Source organism: Zootermopsis nevadensis, unplaced genomic scaffold (assembly GCF_977971745.1).
Source record: "Zootermopsis nevadensis isolate Lab colony 2312 unplaced genomic scaffold, Znev_1.0 Znev_ptg000021l, whole genome shotgun sequence".
NCBI lineage: Eukaryota > Metazoa > Arthropoda > Insecta > Blattodea > Termopsidae > Zootermopsis > Zootermopsis nevadensis.
In genome coordinates this window covers 20504008-20517470 of record NW_028259153.1, presented here as the reverse complement: position 1 = coordinate 20517470, position 13463 = coordinate 20504008, and the positions used below count along the sequence as shown (strand labels likewise).

Below are 13463 nucleotides of genomic sequence, written 5' to 3'. Positions count from 1 at the left end.
ATGCCAGCGTCGTATAGGAGTGCAGGATGCCCACTTTTAATGTAAGCATTAGTAAAGCCCGTGTTTCCAAAAATTTACCCGAAGTGCGATTTTCGTGTTAATACTCGTGTTTTAATTATCGCCATTTTCACACCCTTTAAGACTCTCAGTTGCTGTTACGTGCGTGAAACATTTGTAATGAAACATGCTCAGCTTAAATTGCGTACACTTGTTACGGTAATGTTTCTTTGGAGGGCCGAGTACGGCCTGAACACTTTTCTTCCGTCTCCAAGCGCTGTTGGTTGCATAGCGTTTTCCGGTGTACGATTGTACCCGTCAGTGACCGCCCACACTCGATATCCTCTGCAGGGACATTTTACTTTGTTAAAGTGTCGTCTGTGAAGCAGAGCAGTATCGTGGCGAAAATCATGTCCGTCTTTTTGAAATGATAGAACTAAAGGGACCCGTCCAAGCACTTGTCGATGGCTGTTTTTTTTTATAATAGCTTTGTTGAGGCAAACAGCAGCCAGTCCTATTATCTCTCCGTGCGAGAACTGCGTCGCCTATCCATTCCCTTCCCGATTTTTACTGAGCGACGTCTAAAGATTCGTATTTATTATGCGTCATCTCAGTGTGGCGTTGCAAGTACTTCACTTTCAGGTGGGCATAGGAACTCGTTCAGTGTTCATAAATCGTATCTTTGTCGTGTAACAGCACACTTCTGATAAACTGGGCTCTTTGACATCATCAGAAATGGTGATCACGCGATTTGTAATTGAAGATAATGGCTTCATTTATGACCACGATACGACCCGACGAGACGAGGCCACAACTCACACCCACCAGTGCGACGTTTTGCCGTCTGAAGACGAATGTCGTTGATTAAAATACTTGCAGTTATTGATATGTATTGTAAGCATGTAATTAATGATACATTTTTAGCTTGGAGGTAAATCACCTAAAGGCGTGAGTAAAGGAAACTCCCGAAACGTCGATGTGTATCAAATGTGGCCTGCGTATCTTACACATTGACGCAGAGTAACACAGTTGTAATGTTAGGGAGTGTGTGTGGATCCTTGCCTCGGTTTTCTGTGATGGAAGCAACCCTTGCCTGGGGGTGTGATGGGGAAGAAATGTGTACACGAAGATGAAGAAACGGACTCAAAAGGAAGCGTGAGACAAATTGCTCGGCTCACGAGGTGGGGATCAAGAGGACCGTGAAGCCATTCTGCTAGACGAACCGGGGAGATGACGCGGAAAATTGTATAATGCTAATAAACCGGGAGCGGGCGGGAACTGAGAGGAGCTAGGCATTCAAAGTGCACGTCCCTTGCCGCTGGGAAAACGGCCATCAAGTGCCCCGGCTAAGGGTTGGCAGGACTTCCGGACGATGCTCCGGTAAAGAGTCCCCGTCTTTGCTTCCGGTTCTTATTATTGATAGGAACATTCCGCATGTTGGAGTACGGACTAAATTAATTTATGTCACCGTGTCACTGATGATGTCGAGAGGCCCTGTGATTCTGAGAATCCTCTCTGCCTCGTGTGGGCCTACGTATCAATTCTGGTTTACCGCTCATAGAATTGTACGCAGTTGAATGCAACAAATAATAATGTGCAGTTATTTCGAAATGAAAGGGGCGTGGTTATATGAATAGAAGCATTACGAGTTTCACAGTTTTTTTCGTAGGCTTGTAACAATTGCTGTAATTGTATCGCGCACTTTGTTTAATTACTTTGTAATTCGGATCACATCAATGCACGTGGCGTTTCGGAATGTTTCCTCCCACATGCCGTTGAGCCTCGGCGCCGTGCCAGATAAATATGTCCGATGCAAACCCGTATAAACATCGTTTCAATTGTATTCTCGCGCAGTGGATTATTAATGCGACTTTTGGAATGTGCGAACACCGTGTGGCCTGTACTCCACATCGCCTCTTTGAGTTCGTATGCGCGCAGAAGTACTTATCTGTGCGCGCGTCCGAATCCAGACGCTTCACGCGATCGGAGCTTGTCCCAGCGCGACATCTTGGGGTTCCTTCAGAGTGTTTACTCCTCCAGAGAAAAGCAGATTTAAACTATGATTTTATCCCCTGTTTTGTACTGATGTGGAATTTCGACCTTCGTCCTAAAGGGAAAATTAAGTCCCCGTTCTAGTGAATGGGCAGCGAATCGAGTGTGTGGAAGGTGACGAACAAGATGAGCCAAGAATTAACACTACACTAAAGACTTTGACAAGAGGACAACAGTTTATAAAGAGAAGCCACGTAATTTGTGTTGTGGTAGTCAAATCCTGGAGGATTAGATGAGCGACGTCTTCCTGTCCTAAGTTCGTTTGATAACGCTGTATCAGTGATTGACTGTTGACGTTGGGTCTGATAGGGGTGAGAGACGAAAACATAACCCAGAGAAACTGCAATTGAGTGAGTGAACGCAGAAATAAAGGGGCCTTTAGAATGTGAGAAGTCATCTCGTACGTGCTGAATAAGAGCTCGTGAAGTGTATTTTCAAGATGAATTCTAACCCCTGCATCAGACAGGATGTCTGCTCGAGAATGGGGCCACATAAAATGGGAGGACTTTATTCAGAAGAGTGGGTGGGGTAAATCGAAAGCTGTAACGGGGTCAGACATTCATATTAGATATACGATTTCGTAAGTCGGCTGTTTGTTCAAAAGCCGCATATCGGCCAACGTCTCTGGCTTCCGTTTGCACTTGTTAACACTCAGAATTTGTTGCGTGCCGTCCCACTTCATTTTAAACGTGCGTGTGTCAAGGTTCTATTTTTAACTTTAACCACAGATGATGCAGTTTGTTTTCCAACTAAATTGGTTGCTTCTTTAAGTGGTTGGCACTCCTGCATCGTGTTCACGAGGTCTCGGGTTCATATCTCTGTCGTGCCTGTTTTCCTCAGTCTCGTTCACAATGTCTGGATAGTACCTTAAATCAGCCACGACCGCTTCTTTTCCTTACATTTGATCAGCTTACCATTAGGTATGGTCTGAGGTGCTGACAGCGTCGTTAAAGAAGCCTGTTACATTATTTATTGGTCCTGAGTCTCTGCCGGATGTTAACATAAAATTTGTTTATTTTAAGAGGTTATATTTTACTGGATTTAAGCTGGTGGATGTGTGCATATTCCAAACTCGGAGTCTGAAGCCACAAAACAACGTTTTATACACTGCAGCAGTTCTGCTCTGCTTTCCAGCAGCGAGCTCCGCGTGCGCTGTTGTCTGGCTCCTGATCTTTCCTCGAAATGTACATACTCAGCTTCTTTCCCTGTGCTCAGATGTCGAAGTTCAAGCCAGCCATATAAAGTAATATTTCACGACAGAGGGTTGGCAGTGCTGTGTCCCCGTGCATTCATTTGTCATCTCACGCTGTCACTTGTTATTATAACCTCGTCTCCAGCCCTGCAGTGCGCTGTGGCGGCCGAGGCAGATTAAAGATGGCCACTGACGCGATCGGAATTTGAAAGCTATTCTATGGAAGAGGCGGTAGTATTTACACAGCGCGTCTCCTGTCCGCTCTTCCCTTGTGCGATGGGTGATAACCATTCGAGAGAAAAATCGATTCTGGATTGGCGCGCCGTCGTCTCTGCAGGTGAAGGTCTGAGCAGCAGACTCGCGCTACGGACATTCTGCCTCGTGTTTCGGTAAGGATTTGCAACATCGAAGATCGATATTTTATGTACAAAGAGCCCGGATGTTTGAGGCACGAAGTACCTCCGAAACGTCACTTGATATCTGCCAGACTACAGGGCGCAACATCTCAGGAGGCAGCCATCTTCATACTCATTGCCGACAGACGTAGCCGCCGATACAACGCACATTCGTTTAATTCACGCCCAGGTTTAGGGCGTCTCTCCGTCCGTCCGTCCGTCCGGGTGTTTCAACTTGGAAAGTGCTAGGCGGACGACTCGACAGTCTGAGGTTCGTGTCGCCGAAGCTCGTCGTACTTGGGCCCGTGTTGCGTGCATCGTAACAAAGACGAAGCGGGGTCCCTGCGTGCGTTGTCTTGCCGCCCCATCGCCCACAACTGGAGCCAGGTCCAGCTTTCACGCTGTGTGGACAGCGCCATTGTCTTGCGAAAGCCGGTCGCGGCACCAGAGGTCGGCGTGTCCGCCTGCTGAGGAATACACTGCGAGTCGCCAGTAGCCGACTCTTAATGGGAATTTAATTAAGTGTGTGCTGTGCAATATCTGCGTCCCTTCTGTTTGTTTGTTTGTTCGTTCGTTACTTTCCTCGACTCAACTCGACTCGACTTGGATGTTATTAGTTGCCCCCCGCCCCCCGCCGAGAACCGCCAGACGGGGAGACGCGAGTGAAAGAAACTCAGCTGATGGGCGGGGGGGGGGGGGGTGAGGAATCACATCGCATTCAGGGTGTTGGGGGAGGAAGGGGTTAGGTTTGAGCAACTTGGATGTCTTCCTGAGTTTACTTACTTAAAGAACTTTTGGTATTTGTATGGTGCGTCTACAAAATAAACTAGTCGGGTACTGAAGAAATTATAAATTAGTTTCTTGACTGGTTGAGCGATTATCAGTTTGTCAAGAAGGGTTATGGTCCCAGAATCTCTGGAGGTAGCATTTCTGATTGCTTCCTCGCATCGCCGTCCTTGGAGACCGTGAACTACTGGTTCGATGTTTGTCTGAAGTAGTCACGTATGTTGTGTTTAAATCATATCACCGGCCTGATGATAATTAGCATTAAGCTGTTTTGGTTTTCTGTCTGATGTTATACTGTGTCGTGAAAGCAGTTCGTCGCCCTGATGATGGAGGCGGTAAGGGCCTCTACCAGACTACACGGCCCAACAACCCAGAAGACAGCCATCTTAGTTTTGCTTTCCTCTCCGTAGAATGCGACATTCGTGAACTTACCGCAGTGATTCAAACCACTCTTCGTGTGGGCCTCGCCCCCCCCCCCCCCCCCCCCCGCGCGCCGTCAAGTCGTACCAGTTTCCTTCCGGTGTGTAGGAGCTGCGACAGTGTTTGTTACTTCGTCCCTGTAACTGCAGACGTTGACCAAATCCTGTCGTAACTCCACGTGACTCGTTTGGCTGTCGGCCGGCAATTTAAGTGGAACGACAGGCTGGCTACAGGGTGATCAGGAAGTCTCTTCAGTGTACGGGACTTGAAACATTCCTCGCGTTTACTAATTCAGTTTCTGCGCCATGTACATTTGAAGCGAAATTCCTTATTTAAGGCTGACGTGACAAAATAACTTTAGTTTCCTATGATCTTCTTCTCAGCACACACACGGAACACTGTAATCCCCTCAACTGCCGTGAACCCCAATGTTATAGCATTCAAGGATTATTATTATTATTATTTTTTAAATTCCCCTGCGTAATTGCTGAAGACGGCTTCTGATCTTGACGATCGATTGCCGTGGCGGTGCTTCGGTGAGGCCAATTAATGGAATTCCTCCTTGATGACTTGCAATGGCTTTCCTTTTCAGGACAATTTATTTTGTCTTTAGGTCTATTTGCCCTTCGTGCGGCCTGCGTGTTTCTCTAGCAGACCCGGTTGACTGCTACGTCCCAGAACGGGGAAAGGATTGCATTGAATCCCATGGCGGACGGTGTAGTTCCCTCAGCCTCAACGATTTTCAGCAGGCAAATACTGCGATCAGCGCCTGACGTGCCCGCAAGCAACATTTACTTTTGCGTTCCAGAACTGACTTGGGAACCGTGGAAAGGCGGTGGGTGCCCCGTTAGTGACAGCAGTTACTATATGCACCACTCGTTTCGAATTTTCTTAGCACCAAGGCTGTCTAAAAATATCTCGAAATTCAGTTCCTACCTCAGAGCAAACAACGCGATAACATTTTGTAGTACGTAAGTGGTCTATGTCCTCCGCAGTTTCTTTGCCTCACGTGCCGTTCCACTTGGGTAAACAGTAGAACGTTGGTCGGAGGAAGTTGCAGTCGTCGGAGTGCCAGAGTCAATGGCTTGTTTCAAGTGAAGCTCTTTAACCTCGGCATGAAGGTTAGTTGGGGTTGTTGTTTCAGGATTCCGAAGGTGACACGCCACTGCACGACGCCATATCGAAGAAGCGCGACGACATGTTGACGCTGCTTCTGGAGCACAACGCAGATATCATGCTGACCAACAACAACGGCTTCAACGCCCTCCACCACGCGGCTCTTCGCGGAAACCCAAGGTAGGAACAGGCGACAGCCGCCAGCATGCCTTGCGCTGTTCCAGAACGTCGGTAAATTGGTTTAGGTCTACGTGCCTCTCTGGGCAGGTGGCCTTCTGCTGTTATGAGGAAGGAAAGGGATGAGCTGCCGGACGTCGGGCGTCGTAATTTCCTGCCCGACAAACGACAAGTTAAATGTCTGTGCTTGATACAGCGCCTGCCTGAGTGACCTCTTGCAGTCTTGGCTCATAAGACAATTCCCTTTCGGACAAATGCCGCGTCGTCCATCGCATTTTCAGTTTTTTTGTGGCCCCCGTGAGCCGTAAGTCGTCTGCGCCACTGTAAGCAGCAGGCGGCCGATTTGTATTTGGGATTGGCTGCTTCTGGGTGGGTTGAGACTCGCGCTTTCTCTCCCTCAGAATTGATCCGGGACAAATCACTTCTTTCATTTCCAGGACCATGATGTTTCCAAGTTTCGTTGTAAACGCCGGATATCATGCAGGCGGTCTGCAGGTTGTGCGCTTGAATTACGCGTACAGCCTCGAGAAAGTAGTTTTCAGCCAAGTGTCGTATTCTATCCGGCGGCCCGAGGTATTTATTTGAACTGTGACCGTCGCGGGAACAGGGTGTTCCGCGGTGCGCCCCCTATGGCAGTGGCTTGTCTCCAGGGGCTGATCGCCCGCTCGTGACTGGCTGACTGACGGTGGTTTAGTCGCACGTTGTAACGTTGATGGAGTGCGTAATGCAGACTTCCGTGTCAATACTCTGGACAGAAGCTCGTGATTCGTAATTTGTTTGCAGAAACGGAGGCAGCGCCTCGCCCCGGGCACGTAAAGTACTATCCTCTGTACATGGAGGCCGCCCGTATCATTTGCGAGTGTTAGCGTGTCTGTGGGCTGGAGGTGTCGCTGTGTTATCCTGCTTTTCAAAGCGGTAACAGTACACCTGAATTAAATTCAAATCAGCTGAATCACTTGATGGGACAGGGTTACTCATTTTATCTGGAAAATTTTCTGTACGTGAATCCAGTGTTCGTCCTTATCGTTCCGTCTACGGCCCGTTTTAATATTATCTTTCCATCTACGCCTAGGTATGCCACATGATCGCTTGCCTTCAGGTTACCGCCAAATTTGCGTACGAATGATCTTTCCCGTGCGTGTTACATGCCGTGCTCAAAGCTGCAGGTCCGTTTTGTCTGAGTCCAGATGTAAGTCACTGGGCCCGCCTCTTCTGTGAATGCAAAGTGATCTCAAAATGAGGAACACGGGTTTGATTGCGGTCTAGACAATTCTCAGTCTGTGACATTGTTTTTATTCGAGAACAGTTTAATGGCAGTGCCTCACCAATTGAGGCATTGCGGGTAATTAATTCTATTTGCCATTGTGCCATTTGCAAAGTAATTTTATGCCCAAGAAATGATGATAATTATCGCCGTATCAGCTATAAAGTTCTTAAGAGCCTTCGCGGAGAATTTGAGACTCCCCTGTGTGCAACTTCCCTTAAGTGCTAAGAAGAAGAAGGAGTTGCAGGCTGGGACCGTCTCCGCCTTGGCCCACAAACAGACTACTTACGTACTTGCATTTTAGCTGCGCGCCTCATGACCCTTTGAATCCCCGTAGATTGGCGATAAATTATCGTCTCTAACGCGTAATTAAGCAACACAAATCGCATGCGTGATTGATCAGTCAGCTGATGGCAACCCAGCGAGGCGAAACACCAGAAATTTTCTGCGATGAAATCAGCTGGGATGAGGTGAACAGCGCATGTAGCACGTGAGGGCAGATGAGAAACTCGTTCGCCGATGTCGCTTCGGGAAAGCAGACGCCGCTGGGCCGACGGATCTCACGGAATCTGCGTTGTGAGTGAATGTGTTCGATTAATCTCGCTCAGGATAAGTTCGAGAGGCGGGCTTTTGTGAGCACGGTAACGAACCTTCGCATTCGGTGGAAGGTGGCTAGCTGAGCGACTGCTAGCTTCCCAGGACGATTCCGTTCCGTGGAGCTGGTCACAAAATGCTTTTTGCAATAGGCTGTCCAGGCGAATGTCCTCTGGCTGGGAGGCTACCGGTCAACCCCCCAGCCCCTAATCGGGCTGCAGCGTTGCTAGGCAACCACCGCATTCTGACAGTGGAGTAATGACTTTTGCACTGCAGAACGAACAAGCGACGCGCTTTTGGATTACACGCGCGTAGTTCATTAACGCAGTTCGCATGTACCGGCGTCAGAGTAAGTGAAAGTACTGACGTCCTCGCAGTTAGGCATCGACTGACCTGGGGCCACCTTCAGGCGCCGTGCAAGTGTTCCTGGCTGCAGATTCCGTCTGCGTATTTAATAAACCGAAGGCTTCTGGAGGAAGTTTTGCTTCGCGCGCACAACCTGCAGAAGTAACCAGTCTCACCAAGGGGAGGTGGAACGTCTGTATTTACTAATAATGAAGGGTTGTAAGATTTGCGCAGGTGGGCGGTGCCCCTCAGGATTGAACCTCACTTGCCGAGTGCACCAAACGTTAACCGCACAGCGAAAACCCCTTTTGCTCCGAGTTGTGTTCGAGAAGGGGTGCGGATGAGGAGGGGAAGAAACGTCGGTCCTTTCCTGCGCCCGGAAAACTCGCCGCTGCAGGGGAACAGAAGGAGAGAGACGGAGACAGACAGACCGACTGCATTGAAGAGATGGAAGGAAGGAAGGAAGGAAGTACGGACCGCAAAGAGACACGTACGGGCGTGCGGAACCGTTTGAGTAGTCTGAAAGGCGTGATGGGGGGGGGGGGGGGTGGGGTTGCATCTGCAGTCGTGAGAATTGATTGAAATTCCTGTGAGGCAAATCCACGCTCGCTCGTCGTCAGGTCGTAACGAAGCCTCTGTCTCGCGCATTCGCTGCAGAATTTCGAGTAGCTTCACCTGCCGGCCGGCAGATTCTGTGCCACAGATTAAGAGCGAGGTTTGAGGATGTCACGGCGGTGGGGATCATGGTATGGGTTTTGACGCCGTATTCACTCGGAGGTGGTGCCAGCGTTTCGGAGCAACTTCCCGTCTCCATCTTCAGTCCTGAGGATTCACAAAGTATGAGTTCCGGTTGGGTTTACAAATTTTAACTCAGGTTTTTCACGACGCGTCATTCGTCTTATTTAACGACGCTGTCTCTAGCCGGGGCTGTACGTGTTCGAATGATAGAATGATTACGTGCGTGCGACCTGAGACGCGTTACGAACGCAGTCAGCAAAAACCAGCTTTAAAAAGTTTTCGATGTTTGGTGTCTGCCGTCAGCCACCGCGTTGTACGCGCAAGGAAATCCTGACAGCCCACAATATCCTCCCCACCGCCGCTTAAAGCCCTGTTTCTTGTCGATCTTTGGCAGGGGGTGGTTCAGTTGAAGAGATTCCAATAAGGAGTGTCGTCTGACATGGTAACGCGGAAAGCTTTGAACTGCGCGGCGTGGCAGCGGATTGCTGACCGTGTTTTCAGTTTTGCTTTCCGTTGATTCCAGACAGAAATTTCGACGTGTCACAGTGCGCCGTGCGTCGGTGAATGAATCCAATTTCGTTTATATTTTTATATCGTAATACAGCCTAAGCCCAAAGTTGTATCTTCAGGCGTCGCTAAATTCTCGGCTGGGGACAGAATAACGTAGCTTAGATTTCTTATGGTTTTCCTCAGTCCGTTCGTAGTAATTCTGGGATAGCCACGAATGTTTCTTCGAAATTATTTTCCAATTCCGTTTTCACTAATCGTCCTTCCTCTCGACTTTCTGTATTCCGTGCTGTATAATGCGCCGTTAAGTGAACTATAAAAATATAAAATGTACAACTACACGACACAAACATTGTGCTACGTCGTCGCTTCTCGTTTGTTTGAACCGTCAGCGATTGTTCGAAGGACGGCGTCGAAACCTGCACTCGATATGAACTCATGTCTGCTCCTCTACTCGCTGACGTTTTATGGCGACTGGTTCTGAGATCCTTGTGATGGTAGTGGCTTGTGAATTGGCAAAGAAGCCTGGCTAGCTTTGAAGTAGCAAGGCAAACTTTGCCTTGAAGGGGAACGGATAAGTGGTCGCTTGGAGCGGGTTGGAATCCGGGGTCTGCTTGCGTTTGGTTGAACTGCGAACATTTTCGGGGACGAAGTGATACAGAGTCACGAGGTAGGTCTTCGGGCGTTCTTACTGGGGATGTCGTTTGTGAACGGAGTCTGATTAATTCGAGCCCATTCTCATATTGGATAGCATCAAATCATCGTTGATCTGCTGACAGAATAAGGACCTCGCTTAATACAATTCTTTGTGTTCGAACCTTGTGTCAGTGGAAGGGGACAGATATTTAAGAATCCAGTCCGTACCGCGAAGAAAACACAACACTTCACCTTTAGAAAGATCAGCCAGTTAACACTGTTTACGGAAATAATCGCTGTTTGCATTAAGAATCGTACATAGAGTTTGTGGCGGGAAAATCACATGTACTGATTATTAAAGCAGGTGGTACGCGTGGTTACCAGTGGACTTCAGGTGGTTAATGGAATTTGGTAAAAGTATTCCAGAACGCGAAAACCGGACGCTCTTTTGTTTCCACAAAGAGCCTGCTAATTCTTTTTAAACAGCACTTCACTGACATTTGCTTTCTGATCTCCGTCTAAATCAGAGGCTGGAACGCCTTCTTTAAAAGATGAGTTTATCTGTTTATCTGAACTGGAACGTACGTTCTGCAGATGTTTAAAACCAGATGCAAAGGACTTCAAGTCTCGTACCCTTGCACTGAAGTGGCCGGAGTTTGACGCTAATTTTGTCAGGCGATTTTGTTCACAAGCAGAAACTTCACTTTGTTTCTGCTGTCTTGAGTTCGAATTCTTGCTACACTTGTGTGAAGTATGACGTCAGCGTCCCAGTAAAGGCGCAGCACGCACTTCTCATCAGTCATAACTTTGGTAAGACGGTGATTATTTAAACTTAAGCCTCGCAAACTTGTGCGTTGTGCTTGTAAATCTGTTGTATTGCGAGGAACACAATTTGATTCGATGTGTGGATCTCCTAATACGAGGTCCAAATTTAAGCTACGTGCAGGCTTTTTTTTAAAGGGTTCGCCTTGGGTTTGCTGTCTCTTTGTGTCAGAGAGGGCTAATTGGGCGGTATTCAGCAGCGAACTTCAAACAGCTTGGTTCTGAAGGCTGCGATAATTTGCTGTCCTTTTCACAGTCCCTGTCTCTTCTTTTTTCCTTAGATTCTTCATAAATTGAATCAAGGGGAGAAGTTTTTATACTCCAAATGGAGTTTTGTATAAGGCGAGCCAGAGTGGCTGTAGGCCGATGGAACAGAGTCGTGATTGCGCGCAGATGTGTGTCTTCCTGGTCCTGGCTTGCTTCGAGTACAACCCACAGCCAACAATCTTCACGCACCTGAAGAAAGGCGCACTTACTTTGTATGCGTTCTTTGCGTGAAATTAATTAAATGAGCACGTGATAGGGGTGCCGCGTGCGTCTCCGAAACTGTCGAACGAATTTCGAACTTTGACATTTGTTTGCTGGATGTTCCTTCGGTCTGCGTACTAGGTTCACCGTCGTGGGAGTCATTTTGCTCGATTTGGTTTGTTTGAGCAGTGAACGGGCATTTGAGACCAGTCTGGACGAACAATCGAAAATAAACTTTGCACACCTGCTGAATTCCTGCCCCGTTGCTCTGTCTTTCACCAATTTGGAAAGCTTAAATCGGCTTCTTTTCTGATTACCGCGTTAGCCGAAGCCCGTTGATTTGTCACGGTCGCCTGATGGTTTCTGTGGACCAGGTGGTTTCCCTGCTCCTAGATGTGCCGCGGTAAACACGCGAATGTCGTGTGGCTCTCGGAGCTGCTGCTGGCCGTGCAGTGAGAAGTAGTACGGTAGAAATGGAGGCAGCAGGTTCCATCAGCGCGACCACACAACCCGGAAGGTTCACAGTTCGGACCTGTCACGCCGCGCAGGTGAATGCGATAACAACCCCCCCCCCCCTCGGTGCTTTGTAAGAGCCGTGCCAGTAGACGTATGGGGGTGTGGAGGCCTAGCTCCACTAATTCGTAACCTCGGCACTAGGTGAAAGGGAATGATTAGCTTCACGCCCCGGCCGGTTTTGTTTTCCGTCGGCTGATGCAATTGGTATCCGCGTTCTGATGTTCTCGTATGTTGATGCCGAATCATATTGATGTTTCTGCGCTGTTGATAATTGGCTTTCCATATGTATCGAGCTCTAATAAGTTAATCGGATTTGTATGACGCTGCTTGATTCTGCATTCTCCTGTGTACGTGTATTGGCACATGTTTGAGGTTTTGAGCAATAAACCCAGTCCATCGTACTTAGTTGGGCGTGCTGAAACGTTGCGAGTTTATTTCTTTAAAGCAAAAATCGAGCAAAGCTGCTGTCTGTACCGTTTTATCCACTGAGCGCATGGGTACATCAGTACCTCGTTCTGTTCATTGGCATTGCAAAGTAGTTAAACAACTGAAGTAGCAATTCAGCGAATATGTTATTTGATCGTCGACAGTCGCTGCTAGCGGTTAAAGTCATTGCAGTTGTGGATACCCACCCCTTCCACCCCTACCACCCCGCTTCCAGTCATTGACGTTATTGCAGCAGCCGGAAGGGTAATATGGCTGAAGCAATGCGATGGATAGATAATTCGGTTCCGTCTGTTGGTGGTTCCAGGGTCCACGTCTACTTCCAGCTTGATCGTTCTGCTCACGGGCGTCGCTCTGTGCGTCTGGTCCCGTTGCAAAAGCGGGTTTCCCGACCAAAATTTTCTGTGAATTTCTCATCTATCCCGTGCGTGTTACGTGTCCGGCCATCTCGTACTTCTCGATCTACGAATACAGGAACCTGCACTCGCTGTGAAATTGTTGCGATGCCAGTGGCCTCGATCTGTTGCGAATCGTGTTCTAACTCGCAGAGGCGTGTCGAATGCCTCATCCCAGAACTTTCGCCCATTTACGAGGCAAGTGCGTCGGTCCATCGCACTTTTTTCGCATAAGGCGAGCGTGAGTCGCGCAGCTTCTGACGGCGATCGATTGAATAAACCCGATCGATCTGTTACCTTCATTCAGGGAACGAGGCGGGGCTGGGTGTTCCGAATAACGTGAGTAATTGATATGTCGATAAGTGGTTGGTCGGTCGGTGGGTCATTTGCTTCGTCGCAGAGGGTGTTGGTTGCAAGGTGTGGTGCACATCGGATCTCGTGGACGGACTGCAGCGATCTTCAGTGTTAATGCCGTGGCTGCAAAACGCTCCGTCGGTCTTCTGAAATTGTTGTGGATCAGATCGGTTGACTAGACTAGAGGATACATAAAACACCTCTCGTACTATGGAAATGTCGTTGTTTTCGTTCTGTTTAGACGC

General features: G+C 48.5%; 1 protein-coding gene across 2 annotated transcripts in view; it reads left to right on the top strand.

Annotated features, from left to right (window-relative positions):
- Nucleotides 1–13463, top strand: part of mib1 (E3 ubiquitin-protein ligase mind bomb 1) — a 183186-nt gene that overhangs the window by 35855 nt on the left and 133868 nt on the right. For both annotated transcript variants that reach the window (XM_087352989.1, XM_087352988.1), the window contains exon 11: nt 5987–6138. In XM_087352989.1, the coding sequence (XP_087209115.1) occupies nt 5987–6138 (152 nt within the window). The remainder of the gene's footprint in view (nt 1–5986; nt 6139–13463) is intronic.